At 43.1% G+C, this 23,767-nt stretch overlaps 1 protein-coding gene across 1 annotated transcript; it reads left to right on the plus strand.

Moving 5' to 3' along the window:
- The first annotated feature begins 17,352 nt into the window (after positions 1 to 17,352).
- On the plus strand, positions 17,353 to 23,630 carry LOC122542863 (ADP-ribosylation factor 6). Its single transcript, XM_043680965.1, has one exon. The coding sequence runs from the start codon at positions 17,915 to 17,917 to the stop codon at positions 18,440 to 18,442; it is 528 nt and encodes a 175-aa protein (XP_043536900.1). The 5' UTR covers positions 17,353 to 17,914; the 3' UTR covers positions 18,443 to 23,630.
- The last annotated feature ends 137 nt before the right edge of the window (positions 23,631 to 23,767 follow it).

Consider the following 23,767-nt stretch of genomic DNA (forward strand, 5'->3'; position numbering starts at 1 on the left):
ACCTTTGAGGGAGTGACAAGAGGAATCAATGAGGGTTGTGCAGTGGATGTTGTCTACATGAACATTTGACCAGGTCACACATGGCAGACTGGTCAAAAAAGTAAAAGCCTGTAGGATGTAGGGTAATGTGTTGAATTTGATCCAAAGTTGGCCTAGTAACAGGAAACAAAGGGTAATAGTCGGTGCCTGCCCTTGCAAACGGAAAGCTGTGGAGTTCTGCAGGGTTTGGTGTTGGAACCCCTGCTGTTTGTTTTATGCTTTAACAATTTAGACTTGAATGTGGAGGGCACAATTGGGAAATTTGCAGGTAACACAAAAAATAGCAGTGTAGTGAATTGCAGAGGATAGTTGTGAGCTCCAAAATAATATACATGTCGATGGGTGGTGGAGTGGGGAGGAAATCGGCAGATGGAGTTCCACTCTGATTAGTGTGAGGTAATGCATTTGAGGAGGTGAAACAGTAAAAGGGAATACACAATAAATGGATATGTACTGAGAGGAGTAGATAAAGTGAGAGATCTTAATTTGCAAGTGCACAAAAGGTCACAGTACAGGTAGGTAAGATTGTAAAGAAGGCATATGGAATGGTCTTCATTGGCAGAGGTATAGAATATAAAAGGGATATAATGACGAACCTGTATAAGATACTTATCAGATCACAACTGGAGTATTGTGTGTAGTTCTGGTTGCCACAGTACAGTAAGGATGTAATTGCTGTGGAAAGAGTGCAAAGATGACTTACTGAATGTTGCCAGGGCTGGGAAATTGCATGTAAGAGAGACTGGAGGCTTGTTTTCCTTCGAGCAGAGAAGGCTGAGTTTTGACATGATTAATGTGTACAAAATTGTGAGGGGTAGAGATACACAAGATGAACCTGTTTGATTTGGAAGATAATTAAAAAATCAGGGGTCATACATTCAAGCTAAGTGGCAGGATTAGAGGGGATGTGAGGAAAAAGTACCCAGGTCTGCATCTTAAATGCTGTAAGCTGCAGGGCTATAGGCCATGTAAAAGGAAGACAGGATTAGAAAAGGCATCTGGACATCTTTGGGTTGGCAAATGGCCTCTTTCTGTGCTGTGGCATTTCTGTGCTTCTAAGAAACATCATCCTGACCAAATTGTCCCCTCCCAAGTCAATAGCCCGCTATTAAGTTGCTGATCACTTAAAACTATGTTGAGCAGGATATGTCACTTGTATAATACCTGACTCCTGAGGCAACTTGGATCTCTGTCCTGGCAGTATACTAGCAGAAAGAAAACTTAAAGGATATCCTTGAAACATTCCATGAAGATGTCAAACAAGCTCACTGACTCATGGGAAACCCTGGCTTGTGATTGGCTAAAAATGAAGATTCTTTTGGGAAAGCAATGAAAGCATCAAGAAACTTTGTTGGAGACATACAGAAGTAAAGTTGAGGCAAAAATAGGAATGCTGGAGAAACTCAACAGGTCTGGCACCATCTGTGCAGAGAAAGCAGAGTTAAAGTTTGGAGTCTAGTGACCTTTTTTCAGATTGGAAAGCTGAGGTGCTGAAGAAGGTGCACAAAATTTCAAGAGAACGCCTTTGCCGAATGCTCCAAACATGACCTACCCCGATATGGCAGAGTCTGTAAATCACGCATTGGAATTATCAGTCATTAAATCCCATTGAACTGGAGCGATCCTCAATCCTGACGGACTGCCGATGACAAAGGATGGAATGTGGGCAGCACGGTGGCACAGTGGTTAGCACTGCTGCCTCACAGCGCCAGAGACCTGGGTTCAATTGCCGCCTCAGGCGACTGACTGTGTGGAGTTTGCACGTTCTCCCCGTGTCTGCGTGGGTTTCCTCCGGGTGCTCCGGTTTCCTCCCACAGTCCAAAGATGTGCAGGTCAGGTGAATTGGCCATGCTAAATTGCCCGTAGTGTTAAGTAAGAGGTAAATGTAGGGGTATGGGTGGGTTGCGCTTCGGCGGGGCGGTGTGGACCTGTTGGGCCGAAGGGCCTGTTTCCACACTGTATATAATCTAATCTAATCTAATGTATTTCCTACCCCACTTTGCCTGTGCAATCTAAAATCCTCTCTTGAACTAAAGATTCTGCAACTTATTTGTCAATCTCTTTGACCTTGGAAATGTTAGTAGTTCCCTGTTGCACAGCAATGGGTTGTATTTACTTTTCAACTGTCCAATGATACTATTCAGGCATTTGAGACTTTAGCTTGATAATTTATGGTGTGTTGGGAGGAGGGGCAGGTGAGGGAAACTAATTTTATTTGTTCTGGAATTGATACTTTAGTATTTCATGAGAATTTACTTATCATTTGCATTTTTATAGGACTTTGCACACCCTTGTACATAAATAGAAAAGAGTTAGTGGAGTATATGCCAAATGCAAGAAAATGGGACTAATTCAGTTTAGGAAATCTGGCTGGTGTGAATGAGTTGGGCCGAACAGCCGTGGCATAGGATGTTTCAAAGCCAATTAAATACTTTTACCGTGTAGCCAATGTAGAAAACATACATATCCTACAAAGTGTCAAAATTAATGGCCAGTTGTTTTTTAGTCTGATGACACACATAGGAAATGACTGTGTGTCTGTGTATGTACAATATAGATGTATAGGCTTGAATACTAGAGTGAATTCTCCTTGCTCTTCTTATACTACAGTAGAATGATTACCTGAGAGGGCAAACTGGTTTCCATCCAAAGGCCAGTCACAAATCTGATGTGATGGTTTTATTCAATGTGGTGTCCCTCTTAAAAATGCAAAGCAACTATGCCAGAGTAATGCTACTAATCTATACACATTCATTCCTGCTCTCTGACAATTTACCTGTTCAACTAATCAAAATCAGTGGCTTGATGGGCCTTTCTGAAACCTGAAGTTCAGTCTAATCTGAAAGGTAATGCACGTGAAAGGATTACATTCAACCCTGAAATTAAGAACCAGATCTCAAGATTGTTCAGGTAAATGTGAAAAGAAGGGTGTCATTCATTCCTCAAACAAAGCAACAAGCAACAGATAATCTGATCATTTACATTATTTGCCATTTGTGAGATCTTGACCCATGCTGATTTTGCCCGTTGGTGATGTAGTGGACAATGAAGCATGTTATCTCTGGGTAAAATGGAACCTTGATCAGATGGACCAGTGGGCTGAGGAGTGGCAGATGGAGTTTAATTTAGATAAATGTGAGGTGTGGTATTTTGGATGGGTACATGGGCCAAATTCTGGCAAATGGGACTAGATCGGTTTAGGATATCTAATTGGCACGGACGAGTTGGACTAAAGGATCTGTTTTTGTGCTATACAATTTTATGGCGCTATCAAGCAGTGGCACTTTGGGTTGCCCTGAGGATGCAAGGTGCTAAATAAATATAAGTTTTCTATGAACCCTCTACCCCTATCAGCATTCTTTTTATTTTGTCTGAGCACATATATTTCAGTAGCTGTGCTTGCCCAGAGTGGTAACTTTTTTTCCTAAAAGTATTTCGGAATCAGTGACTTTTTGCTATGAAATTCAATCCTATCATAATTCTTGTCTTTTAAAGTAATTGTGACAGATCAACCTTGCACTAACCTGCATTCATACATGGAGAATCATGCGGCACCCTTAAAAAAGCCACCTAGTTCCACCCTGCAAAGTATATACCCCCAATTATATATCTAATTACATTTGGAAAGTTCCTATTGAACCTAATTCTGTCACTCTTTCAAGCAGTGAATTGGAACTCATTGTAATTCTCTGTATTTTACCCTTAATGACTCATGTTGAAGTTAGGTCTGCTGCTGACCAAATCTCCTTCTAGAAATAACTTTTCTTTATTCACTCCATCAAAACCATAATTTTCATAACCTTGAACACCTCTTAAAATTCCCATTAACCTTCTCTGCTCTATGGAGAAGCATCCTAACTTATTCAGACTCTCAATATAACTGAGGTAAATATTTTCTGCAAACGTTTGGATCTTCTCCTTCAAGTGTGAAGCCTAAATCGGGACTACAGTGGAGCCTAATCAGGAATTTGTTATATTGTATATTTGTCTCACTGAGCCAAGAAAATATTCCTTTGTAAGGTGTGCAATCTTGGCAGCCTTATGGCCCCTGGAACTATGGAACTTGAATATCTCCCCAAAGTTTCATTTCTTGGGAATGTTTGTTATCAACTAGAGGAGCAATTGGTTATTGTAAGAGTATGGTCCTTATGTGTGGATTCACCATAGAGGCTGTAATTTGATTTATTAATAAATTTAAAGAAACCTCAGTAATGATTAAATTCCCTACAGTATGGAAACAGGCCATTCAGCCCAAAAAGTCCACACTGACCTCTGAAGACTAATCCACCAGACCCCTTTCCCTACTCTATGTTTGCCCCTGACTAGGGCACCTAACACTATGGGCAATTTAGCATAGCAAATTCAGCCAACCTGCACATCTTTGGATTGTGGGAGGAAACCCATGCAAACATGGAGAATGTGCAAACTCCATACAGACAGTCGTCCAAGATGGGAATCGAACCCAGGTCCCTGCCACTGTGAGGCAGTAGTGCTAACTACTGATCCACCGTGCTGCCCATAATTTTTTTTAAATCCTAATGGTAACCATGAAACTATAATTGATTGTATTTAAAGCTCATCTAACTTAGTGGTATCCTTTAGGGAAGGAAACCTGCTGTCCTTACCTGGTTAGGCCTACTTGTGACTCCAGACTCTCAACAATGTGGTTGACTTGTGAAATGGACCAACGAACCATTCAGCTCAAGGGCAAATAGGACTGGGCAAGATGCGCATATCCCATAAAAATAAAGAAGAAAGAAACTTTTGGTCATCTAGCCTAATTGTGGGTTAGTGTCAACATATACTCTGTAAAAGTCTTGGAAAACATCTTGGGAAGTTTCATTTTATTAAAGATGCGAGTTATTGTTGCTAATGCATTATTGTTGTGATGACTGCTGATTGTTGATTACCCACCAGGTGGCACTGTTATGAAATTATCTTACCAATAGGTCACCTTGCAATTTGATCTGAAAATGTCCTTCTGTCCTCAGTTTAGGAATGTTTTACCAGTAAGATCATCAATTTTTCATGTACTTTCACAGATATTCTCTTTTACTTCCTCAAGAGTTGTGCTTTTAGTGTTTGCCTTGGTCCTGTAGCACACTCATCCTTTTATCATTTCAAGCCCTAAGCCAAAGACTTGAACACCTAGGCCAACACACCAATGCTTTTCTGAGGAAGTGGCGCACATTCTGGTGTGTCTTTTGTTTTGTTGAAAATCTTTATGGGACTTTGTACGCACGTTGGTATCTGTGTTTCACAACCATAATTCAAAATTACCTCGTTAGCTGTAGCACTTTGCGATGTCCTGAATTTTGAAAGGCACAATATAAATGCAAGTTTTTCATTAATGGAAATCCCAGATCTAGGATTGAACTGGGACTATTAAAACAGAAGGCAAGACATCCATTAACACACCTCTGGAGAAGGTTCGCTAGACTGGTTTTTACATTTCTCAGCAGACTTCAAATTCTGCCTTGACTGTAGGAAACCAGTCAGTGTTGCAAGCAGTCACATACTTCTTTTTCATGTTCCTGTGCAATTGCCTAAAGTCATGGTGAAATGTGGCTAGAACCACCCTCAAATGGCAATGGACAAGAATAATATGAAGCTGTGTCTAATTGGTTTACGCTCCTAAAGGGAACTGTTTTCTTCTGAGAAACCAACACATGTTAGATAACAAGCAGATCAAATATGTTGTTTGTGGGACCTGAACACCTGAGTAAGGATGTGCGAGTTCCTGAGAGGATGCAGAGGAGATTTATCAGAATGATTCCAGGAATGGGGAATTTTAGCTATTCTTTAGGTCCCAGACATTAGAATTGTTCTCCTTGAAGTGGAGATTTGATCGAAATGTATAAAATTTTAACAAGTTTATATATATTAAACAAAGGAGAGCTGTTTCCCATTAACTCCTGGTGAAAGGGGCAGCACAGTGTCTCAGTGGTTAGCCCAGTTGCCTCAGAGAGCCAGGGACCCAGGTTCAATTCCACCCTTGGACAACTGTCTGTGTGGAGTTTGCACATTTAATTAGATTCCCTACAGTATGGAAACAGGCCTTTTGGCCCAACAAGTCCACAACGACCCTCCGAAGAGTAACCCACCCAGACCCATTCCCCTACATTTACCTGGCTCATGTACCTAACATTATGGGCAATTTAGCATGGAAAATTCACCTGGCATGCACATCTTTGGATTGTGGGAGGAAAACGGAGCACCCGGAAGAAACCCACGCAGACAGTCGCCCAAGGCTGAAATTGAATTCTGGTTCCGTGAGGCAGATATACTAACCATAAGCCACATTCTCCCCATGTCTGTGTGAATTTCCACAGGCTGCTCCAGTTTCCTCTCAAAGATGTGCAGGTTAGGATGGCCATGCTCAGTTGCCCATAGTGTCCAGGGGTGTGCAGGCTAGATGGTTTGGCATGGGAAATGCGGGGTTACTGGGATGGGGTGGGTCTGGGTCGGATGCTCTGCAGAAGATCATTGTGGATTTGATGGGCCAAATGGCCCACTTCTGTGCTGTAGGGATTCTATTGAGTAGGGGGCACAGCTTTAAGGCTTTGTGCAAGAGCTGCAGGAGGACTATGAAGGAGAACCTTTTTTTATACAGTGAATGTAAGTAAGTAGAATTCATTGCTTTAGAAAAGAGGTTGAAGCAGAGACAATAACTTTGAAAGGAGATTGAATGGGCAGTTGAGGGAATTAAACTTGCAAAGCAATAGGATTAGAATCAAGGAAATGGACCTGACTAGATAGCTCCAGTGAGAGCAAGCAGAGATTCAATGTGCCAATTGTCACCTTCTGTGTCATATTGGCTTGTGTTGCCAGCTGAATCTGTAAGGCCCTTTGTTCAGACCTTGCTTGTGAAAAATTGATCTAAGTTCCAAGGACAAGTGCAGATTAATTATTCTTCATTGGGGGAAGTGTGCAGATGTCCAGGTGTTTATAATTCCACTTCAAACTGCTATCTTCCTTAGTGGCAGAAATTAACCAGTAATTGACATCAGTGACAATCTTTGATATTATCATGATAGTGGTTAAAAATTAACTATCAAGTTTCAACTTCTGATTGTTATTAGCTGGGATCTGGGATTCCTTATCTCTGAGCCAGATGGCCCTGGTTCAAGTCTCATCTGCTATAGAGGTGTGTCATAAAATCCCTGAAAAGGTTGATTAGAAATAAGAAAAAACTGAGATCTTTCAGAAACTGAAATGGTCTTAAAAAGAGACAATCACTGACTTGAGAAAGCCGCAGAGATCACATGACCACAGGTTGATCCACTTGATGAATCCATTAATAAAAAAGACCCAGTTTGAACTGATAACAAAATGTCATCATAATGACTGGAACCAGTCAGGCAACACCATATCTTCAGTTTGAAACGTGATACTTCTGTTTGTATGTGTATTTGATATCATGTTTTATTCATTTTCTCTGAGTTAGTGAATAATAAATCTCCTCCTCCTTTCGCTCAAAAGCCTTGTAATTGACACAACTTTTGACAAGTAATACATTTTAATTGAAGAGTGATATAGCTGCAATCTAAAAAGAATTAAAATTCACAATCCCTCTTTTCTACCCAGATCAGGCTAGAGGTTATTTACTTTTGGTGGAACATTTTTGTGATAAACTTTGGACCAGGTATTTTCCTAGTTGATACAGCCTGGACAAGTCCAAGAATATTTGCAGACAGCAGTGGGGGTGCTTGGTATTGAAACCACATCGCCTTTTTGTAAAGGCCAGATTAATGGTTTTAAACATCCTTACACTGATTTGACAGCTAGTCTGAGGGAAGGTAAGTAAGAAGGTAGGACAATAGCTGGATTAGAGGGTAGAATGTCACTTGGATGAGGGGTTAGGGTGGCACATGAGTAGGTAGCAGATGGGTGGGGTCCTAGATGCCAGATAGCTAAGTACAGATGGCAAGTTGGTGAGTGGGTAGGATGCCAGATGGGGAGTAGAGTGCCAGGAGGGTGAGGGGGTATACCGACATGTAGGTAAGGGAGACAGGTGTCAGACAGGTAGGTTTCAGGTTGGTGAAAGGGTTGGAGTGGCAGATAACTGGATAAAGATTAAGGCTGGGTCTGGTATGTGGTGGAAGATATTGAGGGCTATCCATACTGGCCTGGTCAGGTTTGGAAGGAGTGACAGATTGCACTGGGGAAGTGTTATGTCTGATGCGTGTTGGGTTGTGTAATGGGTGTGTTGCATGGGGGTAGGGGTGGGTGGAACCTTTCCAATGGGCATTGTGGGGCAGGAGGATTTGGGTTGGGGGGTTTGTGTTTTTCAGGGGGATTGGGTCGGGGAGGGAATAGTTTCTTGGGTCTGGAGGAGTTGGGGGTTGGAATGAAAGCAAGCTGGGAGTTTGGGTTGATAGAGTGTCAAAGCCAAGGGGGTACAAAGTGAGTCACAAATGGGCAGAAGCAAGGGTTGGGGTCCATTGAGTGGATGGCCACATTTCCATGGGGAATTGGGAGGTGGGGTTGAATTTTTGGTGACTTGGGAGCTTCAGTTTATAACTAGCCAGGAGTTTACTGGAGGTTTTAAATCCTTTAATCTTTCTCGATTGTAACTGAATTTGAACCCTCTAAAGTCTTGAACTCTAACTCAGATTTGGGGATTTTCTTTTTGGAGGGTTGCAGAGAACAGGTAATTTATTTTCTGAAGTTTTAACTTTCTGAGCAGCTCCCATGAGGTCAGCTAAATCGGGATATCCATGTGGTCCAGTTGAGTTAAGTGTATCTGCTTCCAAGGGAGCTAACTGTGGGCATATATTGCCATCATTTAACTGTTAACAGTTGGTGTACTGGCAAACTACCCAGGTATATTTCCCTAACCCTCCCCCCTTATTTGGCATGGCTCAAATCATGGCCTCTAATCTAATTCTACATCAAATACCTGATGTCACAAAGCTTGACTCCACCACAGCGGGCTGGGCCAACATTTGGCACTTTTGCATCCATGCCTTTCATTCTGATTCAGAATGGTCAAGATTTATTTAATTATATTGTCAATTAGAATCATAGATACCCTACAGTGTGAAAGCAGGCCATTCAAATCAAGTCCACAGTGACCCTCCAAACAGCATCCCATCCAGACCCACTCCCCGATCCTGCAACCTCACATTTCCCATGGCTAATCCACCCTGCCTGCACATTCCTGGACAATTTAGCTTGGGCCAATCCACCTAACCATCTTTGGACTGTGGGAGGAAGCCCACACAGACACGGGGAGAATGTGTAAACTCCACACAGACAGTCACCTGAAGCTGGAATCAAGCCTGGGTCCCTGGTGCTGTGAGGCAGCAGTGCTAGCCACTGTTGCCACCCTTGTACCTAGGTGGAGTGAAAAGTGGATATTGTCACCATGTTCCAGCACCATCTAGGATTACAGAATAAATTACTGAATAAATTGTAAAAATGGTAAAATACTGAATATTAAATTGATATTATCAAAACTGAAACGGCTTCAAAAGTTTATCTTTCCCTCAGGGTAGAATTCACTCTTTCTGCTCCTCCAGTCACTGCCATCCCACATTGGCCCAGGGTCCTGGCAATGTGCTCCTTTTCTGCCACCACTGGCGTCATCCTCTGAGTTGGAAACGGTCATGTCGTGTGAGACCCGCACCTCCTCCGGCAATGGGCATCACCTGATGGTGCCCTGGCTCATCTTTTCCCAACATTGACTGGGATTCACTTAGTGTTAGAGGTCTGGATAGAGCAGAATTTGTAGGGAACATCCAGGAGGGTTTTCTAGTGCAGTATGTAAATAGTCCAACTCGGGAGGGGCATACTGGACCTGGTGTTGGGAAATGAGCCCAGCCAGGTAGTTGAAGTTTTAGTGGGGGATTACTTTGGGAATAGTGATCACAATTCCATAAGTTTTAGAATACTCATGAACAAAGAAGAGAGTGGTCCTAAAGGAAGAGTGCTGAATTGGGGTAAGGCCAACTATACCAAAATTTGGCAGGAGAATGTTGATTGGGAGCAGCTGTTTGACGGGAAATCCACATTCAATGTATGGGAGGCTTTTAAAGAGAGGTTGATTAGAGTTCAGGAGAGGTATGTTCCTGTGAAAATATGGGATAGAAATGGCAAGATTAGGGAACCATCATGACAGGTGAAATTGTGAGACTAGCTAAGAGGAAAAACAACATAAGGTCTAGACAACTGATAACGACAAATCTTTGGAAGAATATCGGGAATTTCGGACCAATCTGAAACGAGGAATTAAGAGGGCTAAAAGGGGTCATGAGATTTCCTTAGCAAGCAGGGTCAAGGAAAACCCCAAAGCTTTTTATTCATATAGAAGAAGCAAGAAAGTAACTAGGGAAGGAGTTGGCCCACTCAAGGACAAAGGAGGAAAGACATGCATAGCGTTAAAGAAAATAGGTGAGATTCTTAAAGAGTACTTTGCATCGGTATTCACCAAGGAGAGGGACATGATGGATGTTGAGGTTAGGGATAGATGTTTGATAACTTTAGGTCAAGTCGGCATAAGGAGGGAGGAAGTGTTGTATATTCTAAAAGGCATTAAGGTGGACAAGTCTCCAGGTCTGGATGGGATTTATCCCAGGTTACTGAGGGAAGCGAGAGAGGAAATACCTGGGGCTTTAACAGATATCTTTGCAGCATTCTTGAACATGGGTGCGGTCCCAGAGGACTGAAGAATTGCTAATGTTGTCCCCTTGTTTAAGAAGGGTAACAGGGATAATTCAGTTAACTACAGACCTGTGAGCCTGACATCAGTGATAGGGAAGCTATTGGAGAAGATACTGAGGGATAGGTTATATACCCATTTGTAAGAAAATGGGCATATCAGTGATAGGCAGCATGGTTTTGTGCAGGGAAGGTCATGTATTACAAACCTAATAGAATTCTTTTAAGAGGTGACAAAGTTGATTGATAAGGGAAGAGAAGTAGATGTCATATACATGGACTTTAATAAGGCGTTTGATAAGGTTCCCCATGGTAGGCTGATGAAGAAGGTGAAGTCGCAAGGACCAGGGTATTCTAGATAGATGGATAGAGAACTAGTTGGGCAACAGGAGACACCATAGTAGTGAAAGGGAGTTTCTCAAAATGGAGACCTGTGACCAGTGGTGTCCCACAGAGATCCGTGCTGAGACCACTGCTGTTTGTGATATACATAAGTGATTTGGAGGAAGGTGTAGGTTGCCTCATTAGCAAGTTTGCAGATGACAACAAGATTGGTGGAGTAGCAGATTGTGAAGGGGACTGTCAGAGAATACAGCAGAATATGGATAGATTGGAGAGTTGGGCAGAGAAATGGCAGATGAAGGTTAATCTGGACAAATACAAGGTGATGCATTTTGAAAAATGCAATTCCAGAGCAAACTACACAATAAATACAAAAGTCCTGGGGAAAATTGATATACAGAGAGATCTGAGTGTTCAGGTCCATTGTTCCCTGAAGGGAACGCAGGTCAGTAGAGTGATCAAGAAGGCATACAGAATGCTTTCCTTCATCGGACGGGGTATTGAGTACAAGAGTTGGCAGATCATGTTACAGTTGCATAAAACTTTGGTTCAGCCACACTTGAAATACTGTGTACAGTTCTGGTTGCCACATTACCAAAAGGATGTGGATACTTTGAAGAGGGTGCAGGGGCGGTTCACCAGAATTTTGCCTGGTATGGAGGGTGCTAGCTATGAGGAAAGGTTGAGTAAACTAGGATTATTTTCATTGGAAAGAAGGAGGTTGAGGGGGGACCTGTTTGAGCTCTACAAAATCATGAGATGTGTAGACAGAGTGGATAGCAAGAAGCTTTTTCCCTGAGCAGAGGACTCAATTACTAGGGGTCATGAGTTTCAAGTGAGAGGGGAAATCTTTAGGGGAGATATATGTGGAAAGTTCTTCACGCAGAGGGTGGTGGGTGCCTGGAAATTGTTGCCAGCGGAGGTGGTAGGAGCGGTAACGATAGCGTCTTTTAAGATGTATCTGAACAGATACATGAATAGGCAGGGAGCAAAGGGATACAGATCCTTGGAAAATAGGCATAGAAGATATGGATTGGGGCAGGCTTTGAGGGCGGAAGAGCTTGTTCCTGTGCTGTAATGTTCTTTGTTCTTTTGATGCTGCCACCCAAGATGGAGTGGGGTTGGAGTTACACGAGGCCCCAGTGTCCTATAGGAGGGCTTCAGAACAGATCCCCAGGGCAACCAAATCAAAACAAAATGTTATTGAGCTGGAAAAACAATGATGAAGCCGTTTGGATGTGGCAGAACCCACTTCATGAGCCATGAGTGGCCAAGCCCTGCGCTCAGGTGCCAAACGATGACCATCTTGTCACCACTTTCTTGGAAGTCTTGGAAGGGTCCATGCTCTAACCCCGAAACTTGAGTACATCAGCAAAGCTGGCATACTCAAGGTAGTAATGAAGGCAAATGATCTGGTTATCGCGTTGTTTTTTGTGGGATCTGTAAATTGGCTGCCATATATATTTACATTTCAATTCTGTTGGTACCAATTACTTCATTGATGGTAAGGGAATTTAGGGCATACTGAGAACAGGAAGGTACTATATAAATACACTTCTTTTATTCTCTCTCTTTGGCACCTTGGCCAAATAGTTGTTCTGTATGTTTCAGTTTAGTGGGTGTTGCCAGGAAATAACAGCCAGGCTTCAGTCAATGATTTATCTTGTTGGGATTGCTGGGAAGTGACCAATAGTAAAGGGATATTGAATCCTATTCTGGCATCATTGCTGAGCACTCAGATAAATTAATCAAAGCCTGCGGAAAGGGATTCACAACTTTCCTGTTCTACATTGTTACATCAGGGATCAAACTCCGCCCCGAGGCACTTGGGATCGACTCTGAGTCTTGTCATCAGATTTAAACCTGATTGCACCTTTAGTCATGACCAGACAGCAAAGTAACCCCATGGGCAAAATATTAACAGAACGCTCAAACATTAATGAAATAATGTAATCTCTAAATTTTAAAAGCTGTTTTCAGTAGATTTGCTACTAACAGAGAGGATTTCATCGCTAGGTTACAGAATTTTGGTGAATGACCTTTTAAAATGTTACAGGTGTTCCCTTGGTTTAGTGGCAGCATTTCTATTCAGTGCCAGAATGTCTAAAAGCGACTCAGATGTACTCAAGGAAATGGTGCACGTTACTTTCTCAAAGACAGTTAGGGCTGAATACCAAACACTGGCTTTATTAATGATGCTCAATGAATGAATTAAACAAACGCTTTAATTCCAATGAGTTGCATTTGTACAATAGTCACTAGGAAACATTATCATTAGAGAATGTGATCAGGAAAATTTTGTAAAAACTCATCTGCCCTCTGGAATGGCTGAACAAGTCATTTAATTTCAAGGCAATTAGAGATGGACAACAAATGCTGCCCTTCCCAAAATGCCCACATCCTATGAAAGAACCAAGGAATAAAAACATGACCCCCCAGATGGAAGTGCATCCCTTAAAATATTTCCTGTTCAAATTATGGTACAATTCCATTTTGCAAGTTATGACTGAATGAGCTTCCTCCATTCTTTTGGGTAATTCAATCCAGATCTCAGGAACTCAGGGAGTGAAAACACTTCTCCACATTCTCCCAACCCCAGGTCTTCATCTTCCCTCTGAGTCAGAGTTGTTATGGCACAGAGGTGAGACATTCAAATTCATGCCATTCCTGAACAATCAGTCAGTCCCATTCCCCATAACACAAAAGCCTTGAATGTTTATTTCATTTGGGCATCCATCCAATTTTATTTTGAAATCACCGATTGTCCCTTGTTCCACTGCACTCGCAGACAACCAGCTCAGAAGACAGTCCCACTAATGAACACATTTCATATTTGTAACCTCCAACATTCCCTTTGACCCGGGTTTTTTTTTTATCCCACCTGGTGGAAATCAAATTCAGTTACTAAACTTGAAAAATAAAGGTAGCTTCAGTGACGGTAACCATGATAACAGTTTGTGGATGGTTGGAAAACCTGTCAGGTTCACTGATATCCTTTAGGGAAGGAAATCATTTCGTCTGGGCGACAAGTGACTTCAGACCTACATTAAAGTAGTTGAATCAAACTGACCTCTAGCAAGCCACTCTGTTCCAGGCCAAAATGGAATGGGAAACAAATGTTGACCTTGTCACTGACACCTACAAACCATGAAAGAATAATTTTCAAAAGTTGTATCATAAGGTTGGTAATAATAAGACTTATGTTCATGGACAATTCATCTTAGGATGTTAGTTGATTGTTAGTTGATGCTATCAGTTTGTTTGTGTTACCAGCTTGTTCTTGTATTTGGAACTCTTGGTCCAGATAGCATTAATACTTACATTAGTACAGTAATTTTAACTTAGCATAATGTCCCAGTTGACTTCATAGAAGCCTTATTGGACACAATTTGACACCTAACCACCCAAAGAACTGCAGACTGACAGCTTAGTCATAAGTGGAATGTTTCAAGGGGGGGGGGGGGGGGGGGGAGAGAGAGAGAGAGAGTGTATTTACTCCCAACTGATCAGTTTCTATTTCATAATGGTTAGTTATTCCTTTAAATTTCCACACACCACAGCATCTCTGAACCATAACAGCACCAACAGGCAGTCTGACCTGACGATGAAGGGGGTAAAGGATCAGTCAACACAGTTTCCAAATAACACAACCTCCCTCTTGCCATGATTTGTTTTGGCAAGTTTGAACAGATGTTCTTTAGTCTGCACATCACCAGTAGGCCATTCAACCCATCGTGTCTGTGGCAGGGGCAGAAATTACAGGTGCTCACTGCGCCTGGCACCAGCCTTTGGTCTTACCTCCAAATTTCAGCTTACCCCTAACCTGAGCTCGGAGTCTCTGCCTCCTCAATCCAACAGGAGCACTGTGGCCCAGCCTGTCTACCTGAGCAGAATGGATATCTTAAAGTCACGGGCCCTGATTTAGACCTGTCCCAGACTATGGTTGCACCAGGTATCTTTGTTCATGTCCAGAGAACCTTTGGCCTGAATGCCTCCCAATGCCAGGGACTATTACATCCCAAATACACCCAGGTTTCCTCATGGTCTCATGTCTACTTAACAATCGAGTGCAAGCACAGTGGGCTGAATGGCCTCTTTCTATAGCATAACACTTCTGTAATGAGCTTAGCAAAAAGGCTCAATACAACATATAATCAAGAGAGGGGTTAAAGTGCTGGTGGAAGAGATTTGAATTGAGCCCCATTCCATCTTCATTTAACACTGGAAGACCAAGTCCAGCTATAGAATCATAGGTTGTACAGCACTGAAACAGACCCTTTGGTCCAACTCGTTTATGCCAACCAGCTATCCTAAATATGGTAAAAACAATGACTGCAGATGCTGGAAACCAGATTCTGGATCAGTGGTGCTGGAAGAGCACAACAATTCAGGCAGCATCCGAGGACAGGCAAGATCGACGTTTCGGGCAAAAGCCCTTCATCAAGCCCTTTATTCCTGATGAAGGGCTTTTGCCCGAAACGTCGATCTTGCCTGTCCTCGGATGCTGCCTGAATTGCTGTGCTCTTCCAGCACCACTGATCCAGCTATCCTAAATATGTCTAGTCCCATTTACCAGCATTTGTCCCTTATTCCCTCTAAACCCTTCCTATTCATAAACCCACCCAAATGCATTTTAAATATTGTAATTGATCAGTTACAGCACTGCAGTTTGAGACAAACTATGCACTGACTGGGCATCAAAACCTGAAATCTTGGTTATGAACAGTGCTAAGTACCACATAGCGTCACACAGTGCCACCCAGTAAAGCACGGTACCAACAAACAGGGCACTGTCCTGCACAGCAAGTTGTGCATTCGAACTCCTCGTTCTCTCGCGACCATGAAATTTGCCCTTGTGCCTCTAGAGGGTGCTAGTCTACAGAGGTGGTTAGAAAATTCACTGTTTGTCCCCCTCCTCAACAGCAAGTTAACGCTCCAAGTGTGGCCATGTCAGCCAGTGGTCCCCAATGTGAGACTGCCACCCGCCTCATGCTGCGATGAGTAGCTGGGTTGATAACGCGCTGTTGCAGTTTGCTTGGACCACGCCCAGTTCAAACAGTCATTTTTTTGTCGGGGAGCAGTTTCACAAGTCACCTTGAAATGACATAGAGATACAGAGTTGAAAACTGTCGCAACGTTTGGTTACAGATTGATGGGAGAACTACAATATTAAACAATGCCAATCCCCAATGTTAGTTATATTAAATCATCGTATGATCACATCTCAAAACCTGTTAGTATTCAAAAAAAATACATTCGGAGTGAATGATTTAAAATCTGTAATCTAGAGTTCATAAGGTTCCACTGCAAATCTCAAGCAAGGCTTCTGAGGCTTTAAGTTAATTAATTGAATTTGTGGTAATGTCAGTGTGTTTTAAAAAAAGCGAATGTGTGACGTGCGTTGGTGATATTATAAAGTACTGCCGGGGGCAAAATGATTAAAGAGCGCTGGAAAAACTTCCTGAGTGCAAACTCCCTAACCTGACCATTGCTCAACTTGATCAGCAGAAACATGTCGACCAGGACTCTCGCCCTTGAATCTCAGCGACCCCTGCTGGAAAGTGCTCAGAAAACTTGCTTAGAAGTCAGGTGGTGAAGCCTCTTGTGGTGGAACAGCAGTTTGAGACAGGTGGGAGATATCCAATTCATGATCTGAGCCTCGACGTCGTGACCTTTGACACCCAAATACCCAGCCTTTTATTTCTTGGAACTTGAACACCATTTTTCATTGCAGTTGCTAAATCCTAAATCAGAACAAAGTCTGCTGTCAGTAGCAAACATGAGGTACAGCATGTACACGTTAATACAAAGTTATTTAAATTTCATTTGGGCTTTTTGAGGGTGAAAAAAATGGCATTGACAAGTTGGTTGAAGAGGAATAGCAACAATAGACTGGCAGGAAGCTAGAAGAACACAACATGCCACGCAGCATCAGAAGGTGTAGAAGTCGACGTTTCTGGTGTAACCCTTATTTAGGACTGGGAGTGAGTGTGGGGAGAACTGCAGGTAAAGGGGGTGGCGGGGGCAGGGCGATGAAGTGGCGATAGGTGAAGACAGCCTGTCGGTTTTGGAATCCAGCATCTGCAGGGTTTTTTTTGCCATTAAGCAGCAGAATTCCTGTTTAAGTAAGTAGCATGGATGTTCCAAAACTTACACTGGAAAAAAATGCACCATTTAATTTCTGATTTGGAAATTCAATTCATACGTGAAATTGAACATTTCCTGAACATCCCGTCTACTGGAATTCCTCCGACTGCACCACGGAAATGCACAAAAGAGGCAGGGCCACCTTAGGAGAGGGGCGGGTAGGGCCATTTTAAAAGTTGCCGAGTGGGAGGTGGGGGGTAAGCGAACGAGAAGTGAGTGAGTGTGCGCGCATGCTCGGTCGCTTGCTGTAATCTACATCCGCGCCCTTTCCTCTCCGGCACTCGGAGTTCAGCTCCATCCACATCTAATTATCTACGTGGGGGAAAAAAAAAATACAATTAATTCGCAAGCGGGGAAGAGAGGAACAGCGCCAGAGGATGAAATGCAATCAATATGAAGCGAAGGGAAAGCAGCAGTGCGGAAGCGGACGGGTGAAATTGTGAATCGAGGCGCTGGCTACAAATTGGATACTTTGTATCAAAGGGCCTGAATCGGATCACACAACGTTCCATTGAAACTGGGCGCTGCATTCATCGGTTCCGTCGCTGCCCTCGACTCTTTCTCGCTTCGTTTCATCTCGGAAATTTGTGTGCTACCTCAATACACACACTCTCTTCTCCACCCCAACCCCCCTTCCCCCCCCCCCCCTTTTTTTCCCCTCTCCTTTTCTTTTCCCCCCCACCCCTGCCCTCTCCCGTCCCCAACCCTCCCCAGCACACCGAAGATGGGCGGCGCGTTCGCCAAGATATTCGGCAGCAAGGAGATGAGGATACTGATGCTGGGCTTGGACGCCGCCGGCAAGACCACTATCCTGTACAAGCTGAAGCTGGGCCAGTCGGTCACCACCATTCCCACGGTGGGCTTCAACGTGGAGACGGTCACCTACAAGAACGTGAAGTTCAACGTGTGGGACGTGGGCGGCCAGGATAAGATCAGGCCGCTGTGGCGGCACTACTACACGGGCACGCAGGGGTTAATCTTCGTGGTGGATTGCGCCGACCGAGACCGCATCGACGAGGCCAAGCAGGAACTGCACCGGATCATCAACGACCGCGAGATGAGGGATGCCATCATCCTGATCTTCGCTAACAAGCAGGACCTGCCCGATGCCATGAAGCCACACGAGATTCAGGAGAAGCTGGGATTGACCAGGATCAGGGACAGGAATTGGTATGTGCAGCCGTCCTGCGCCACCTCAGGAGACGGACTCCATGAGGGACTCACCTGGTTAAATTCAAATTACAAATCCTAACTTCACGAGGAAGACGGCGACGCCCTGGGTTTTGTTCTGAACTGATTAGGTTGGATTAAACCTTATAGAGAAATGCTAACTTGTACAAGACCAAAAGTTTAATGAAAATGATTTTTTTTTAATGCTTTGGGAAGGGAGGGGGAAAAAGAAATTTCACCACCGGCTAATTCTGACGTTTTCAGTGCCGGGCACAGACCAGTCAGGGCCTACACTAGAAGTGAAAACATAAGAGATTTATTAAAGGGAGGAGGTCACGTCTATTCACAGGCTATGCAATGGTGGGAAAGATTCTGCCCACTCCATTCCTTTGGAACGCTGCTGTTCAGTGACAGATCTCTCTAAAACAATTACAATCGGCTGCTTTTTTTTGTGGGGGTGGTGGTCTCAATAGGGTCCTTATGTGACACACATTGTGCTATGCAAGAGAGATGTTTAAACAGTTTCAATTGAAGGCGCTTCCTGATCTTTAACCCTTCCCCCACCCCACCCCTTTTTGATTAGCCATAATTTCTATTAATAAAGCCAAACATTTTTGGCCTAGGTTTTTATTGCCTCTTCACATTAAGATTCTGGACTGTTGTGGACAATAGTCTAGCTTCAGGTATCTGGGTGGTGGCTTGAAGTTATTTTTGTATCAGATTTATATAAAAGGAATATGTCATGCCAAGGGAACCCTTTAAGGTTTCCATTTTTCCCATGACCACACCCTCTTCAAACTAAATTGGGATTTGTTTGGGATTTTCCTCCCCCTGCCTGACCTCTAATGTAGCAAAACCAGCTAAGGTCCCACATGCCCCTCTGACTGGAAAGTGCACTTGAATATGTGTGTGTGTCTCTCTCTCACTCTCTCCCCTCATCTGCCAAATATTTATTACAAGGGACAAATGTCCATTCTGATGAGGTATAATGTGAGTGGGAGCCTTCAGGAGAGCAGTGGAATGACAGAGTTGAAATAAGACTGTTTCTTGCTTATCCTGATGAATCATGGTCATTACAGCATAGCAAGCCATTGAGTCCATGCCCGTTCACATTCTGAAAATTTAACAAGTTTCCATCTTCCTAAAAGAGCAGGATATTGATTTCCCACACTCCCACCAAAAAAATTGCAAAACAAGCTTTTCCCAGTATTTAATTTTGGGAGGGAGGTGCAGGAGACCATTCAACCTTGAGCTTTTCAGTATTCTGTTTTGAGCACAACTGATTGGTAGCTCTGTTCTTTTTATGTTGGCTTCATATCCCTAGATTGCCTTGCCTGAAAAATCTATTGATTTTTCATTTTGAAATTGTCCATTGTCCCATTATGATCGGCTATTGGAAGAGAGTTCCAGAGTTTTACCATCCTCTGAGAAATACTTCTGATTTTTTTTCCCTCTCTTCTCTCCTGCATAGCCTAGTTCTAATTTTAAGGTCATGTTCTCTTCAGAAGGTACCTGCTTATCTATGCTATTGAATTCCTTTTAACATTTTAAAGACCTTGGTTTTATTGCCTCTTAACCTTTGGAATGAAAACCAAGGTTTTGCAACATGTTCCTAATTGAACCCTTTTAAGACCTGGACTGTGATTCGGTTGACTGGTATGGCCCAAGCTTATTGCTTCCTGTGACGTCTCCATGTTCTATACCCCCCCCCTCCCACCACCAGTGGAATGGGTGTACACGTATGCATTTCAAGAGAGGATGGAATTGGGCTCTGCTATAATGCACCCCTTGATAATACTGACACTTAACTGTCCAGGCCTTGAAGGTGTCTTGAAGGAAAGGTGTTTAGTTCAATGTGCACCCTCTGGTACAGGAGGGGCTAAACCTCAAGGGTGTGCCGACTTACAAGATGAGATCTTCCAATGGTGTTTGGGTGCAAATAGTGGAGGTTTGTTTTTGGGATGTGGTTGCAAGTTGCTTTCAGAATGATTTGGGTTTTACTTGCATTTCTAAGAGGAAGTTTTACGTTAGTTCTGTGTTCTAGGGGATGGTTTCAGGTAACTTCTTCTAATATTACAGTAGAATTTAGGGTAGGATCAAACCAACCAATGCTCAAGCAAAGCTTGAATTATTCAGTTGATATAAAAGGTACTCACTCAGGGCTGTCCATACACACATTGGTCTGGATGTTCCTTTTTTCTCTGGACCTTGTTTGACAGATACCCAGGGTAACTATCGAGACCAGATGCTCCCAGAATCTATTGCAAGCATCCGCTATAGAACTTGATCCCAGCTGAGGGCTTTGGAACTACTGCCATGATCGGCTGGATTATCAACTCAATCCCACCTTCCAGTTAATGTGAGGGCTCTTGGGTAAAAAATAGCAAGAATCTTTTCCAGAAGAGAGACCAGCCCATGGCTCCCAGTGGTTTTCAGTAGCACAGTTGGAGGTGGAATTGGGGGGGGTGTTAAATAATGGAAAGTGAAGAAAATAATGCTATAGGCTTTTGGAATCTGTCCCAGAATCTCTATAGACATTTAGGTTCATGTGATTTTGTTTCCCCTCTGTGCTTGTGACTTGGAGCACATGGTGGTGCAGAGCTGTCAATCTACCCATCTCCCTCCCTTCTCGTTCTTGGTTCATTTTTTGTTGCTGAAACGCTGCACTTAGTCCCTCATGGCCTGCTCTGTAAGGTCCTCAATGTCCTCTGCTAGAGCCCTTTTTAGTTTGGCCTATCTGGAAGGGGAAGAATGGTTTCCATGCAGTGCCATGTAGATACCAGTAGCTGTCATTACTGAGCATTTCCAGTCCAGTGCTTCCGGCATCTGGTGGAAGATGCAAGGTGATGCTATCAACATTTCTGTAGGTGCACAGGAAAAAGACTTTGCATTGAAATAGATACCTTGCCTTTTTTTTTAAAAAAAAAAAGTCCTGTATTCTGAAGCCACCTTATGGTGTGCAATACTGTACTGGTGTGGAGGTGGCATCATAGAGCTGCATTTCATAGGTTTCCTGCGGATCTCCCCACCTGGGGATGGGACAGCAAGTGGAGAAGATTCATTCAGCCTATGGCATCCCTGAATTGGGGACCCATCCTCTAGATCCATTGCCTGACCTTGTTGTGATTTTACAAAAAAATGCAGGTGAAAGATGAGAATTGCAAATAATTGGGTGAGGCCAGGAAGTTCATAGCTTTTATTTTATTTAAAAGCCTCTATCAGCTTTTAATATCACAAAATGGACCTACATCAATATAGTTTCAAGTGCAAATTGTGTGCCAAAATAGGTGACTTGATGTGTTGAGGTACTTAGCCTCAACTTGCAATTTATTGAAGGTTACAGGTTGATGCTGTCCACAAGCAAAGTATAATGTATGTCCCCCCTCTCCTGGCTCTGTCTGTCTGCTTCATAAAGCACTGAATGACCTGTTACCTTTAAAGGATGCTGGGTGTGACCCTGCTAGGCACTTTGCACAGCAGCCTTGCAGAGTTGGCACTCAGTTCCGCAATCTGCACTGAACTGTCACAAATGGCAAGTTTTGTTTTTTCTCCAAAACCCCAGTCCCACGTGGCTACATTTAACTCTATCAAAATTTGAAATTGGGGACTGGGTCAAACATCAGGGACCTGGCTTCAAAACCAGTGAAATCAAGCTGGGGAGGGTCGCCTCAACTTATTGGTAAGCACAGACCTGCAGTACAAGGCTGAACAATTAAGCACTGAATGTCAGTGTTGCTGCAAAATGTTTGTGTGTGAGGTGACCACATCGATAGTACAGTAATGCCTACTGTTCTGAGACTGGGGCACAGCATTAGGGAAGATGGAACATAACCTTAACTTATGTCATTGCTGACCTGGGTGATTCATCTAACCTGAGCCGCTCCTGCCCCAGGAATGTTTGGGACAATGTGAAAAACAGCTATACTCTTATTGTACATGTCCTGGGAGTGTAGAGGGAACTTTACTTTGCACATAACTTTTACTGTACCTGCCTCAGATTCTGGATGCTGATACTGGTATATAAAATTCTGCAGCACCATGATGGAACATTAAACGCTAAAGAAAATTGGAGGTTTTGGGATAAAATGCTGTAAATGTAGCCTCAATAAAGACTTGCGCCAGTTATTTCTGCAGGACTTCTCTTGATCACTTGATGCAGCTGTTTTTTATGTGTGGGGTGGGGGGAAGGAAGTTGAGGACTCGGGATTCTAGTGCAAAAACACACCGGAATTGTTTTTTCTTGTGTTTCTGCCAAAGTTATGACAATTGGGGTGGTACAATGGAGTTGTCCCCCCCTTGTGTTCAGTCAAGGGAGTCTGGTGGCATGATACTTAATTGGTCTCTAAATGACTCTGAAAGAAAGCATTGTGCTGAAGGGTGGGATGGGCAGCTCCAACTACATGTGCTCCTGGGAATGTTATCTCTATTCCTTCACCTGTTCTGCCCTTGTCTACTTTCCCATTATGTCCACCATGTCCATATCTTTGCTGTGTGATGACATCTAAAGCCAACAGGCTCATTAGCTGAATGGATAATTCTTAATCATTGGCCAGTGGCCTTTTCCCTATCTTCCACATATCAAAATTATTTATTACCTGATATGCAAGAGATGAAATAATATTTATTATAATGTTTCAATAACCTTTCTCCCTGAGTTGCTCCCAGAAGGATCCTGGATATTACAAATTCAGGAGAATCTAGGGCAGTCCTGGAGAATTGGCACCCCAATTATGTGCCTCAGCCTTGGGGAAGGTGACTGAAGTTTATTATCCCGTGTGCAAGCTGTTCCACTTACACCTCAGAGCTGGCACTGTCTGGTGCAGTTTAGGTAGTGGGAATCCCCCTCCCTTGGTGGTGTTATCATTTTTGGTCTGTTGAGAAAAGAAATTATATGTATACTAAAAATGTTCATGGTGAATCTTCAAATTGGGAATGTGATTTTTGGGAAAAGGTATAATGCTGTTGTGATGAAAAGATGGATGCATGATGTTGGTTGCTTCTTGACCAAAGGGAAGGCAGGTGTCACAGTGCCGTGGCTTCCCTCCAGACATCTGGGAAAAACTGGCCAGGCATTTAATCCTAAAATAGCCCAAATAGAGCTGCTGATATCCACTAGAACAAGTCCACAGTGAGAGTTGATCAACAGGGGGTTGTTGGAGCTGAAAGTCGCAACATCCACAAAAGGAAAAAGCAATTGAGCTCTTTGGAGAAACTATCATTGCAGACTTTTCTTAAAGGATAATGTTCTCTGAATAAACTGAAATTCTGAAGCTTGGGTGGTTTTAATTTTCTTGTGCAAATGTACTGTTTGTATAACGATCCATTTTGAGTTTATATCCAATTACCTTTGAAAGATACACCATTTAGCCTGCATCCACCACCATTTAAGGTGTGTGTTCCAAAACCA

The sequence above is a fragment of the Chiloscyllium plagiosum genome, chromosome 41, assembly GCF_004010195.1.
Source record: "Chiloscyllium plagiosum isolate BGI_BamShark_2017 chromosome 41, ASM401019v2, whole genome shotgun sequence".
NCBI lineage: Eukaryota > Metazoa > Chordata > Chondrichthyes > Orectolobiformes > Hemiscylliidae > Chiloscyllium > Chiloscyllium plagiosum.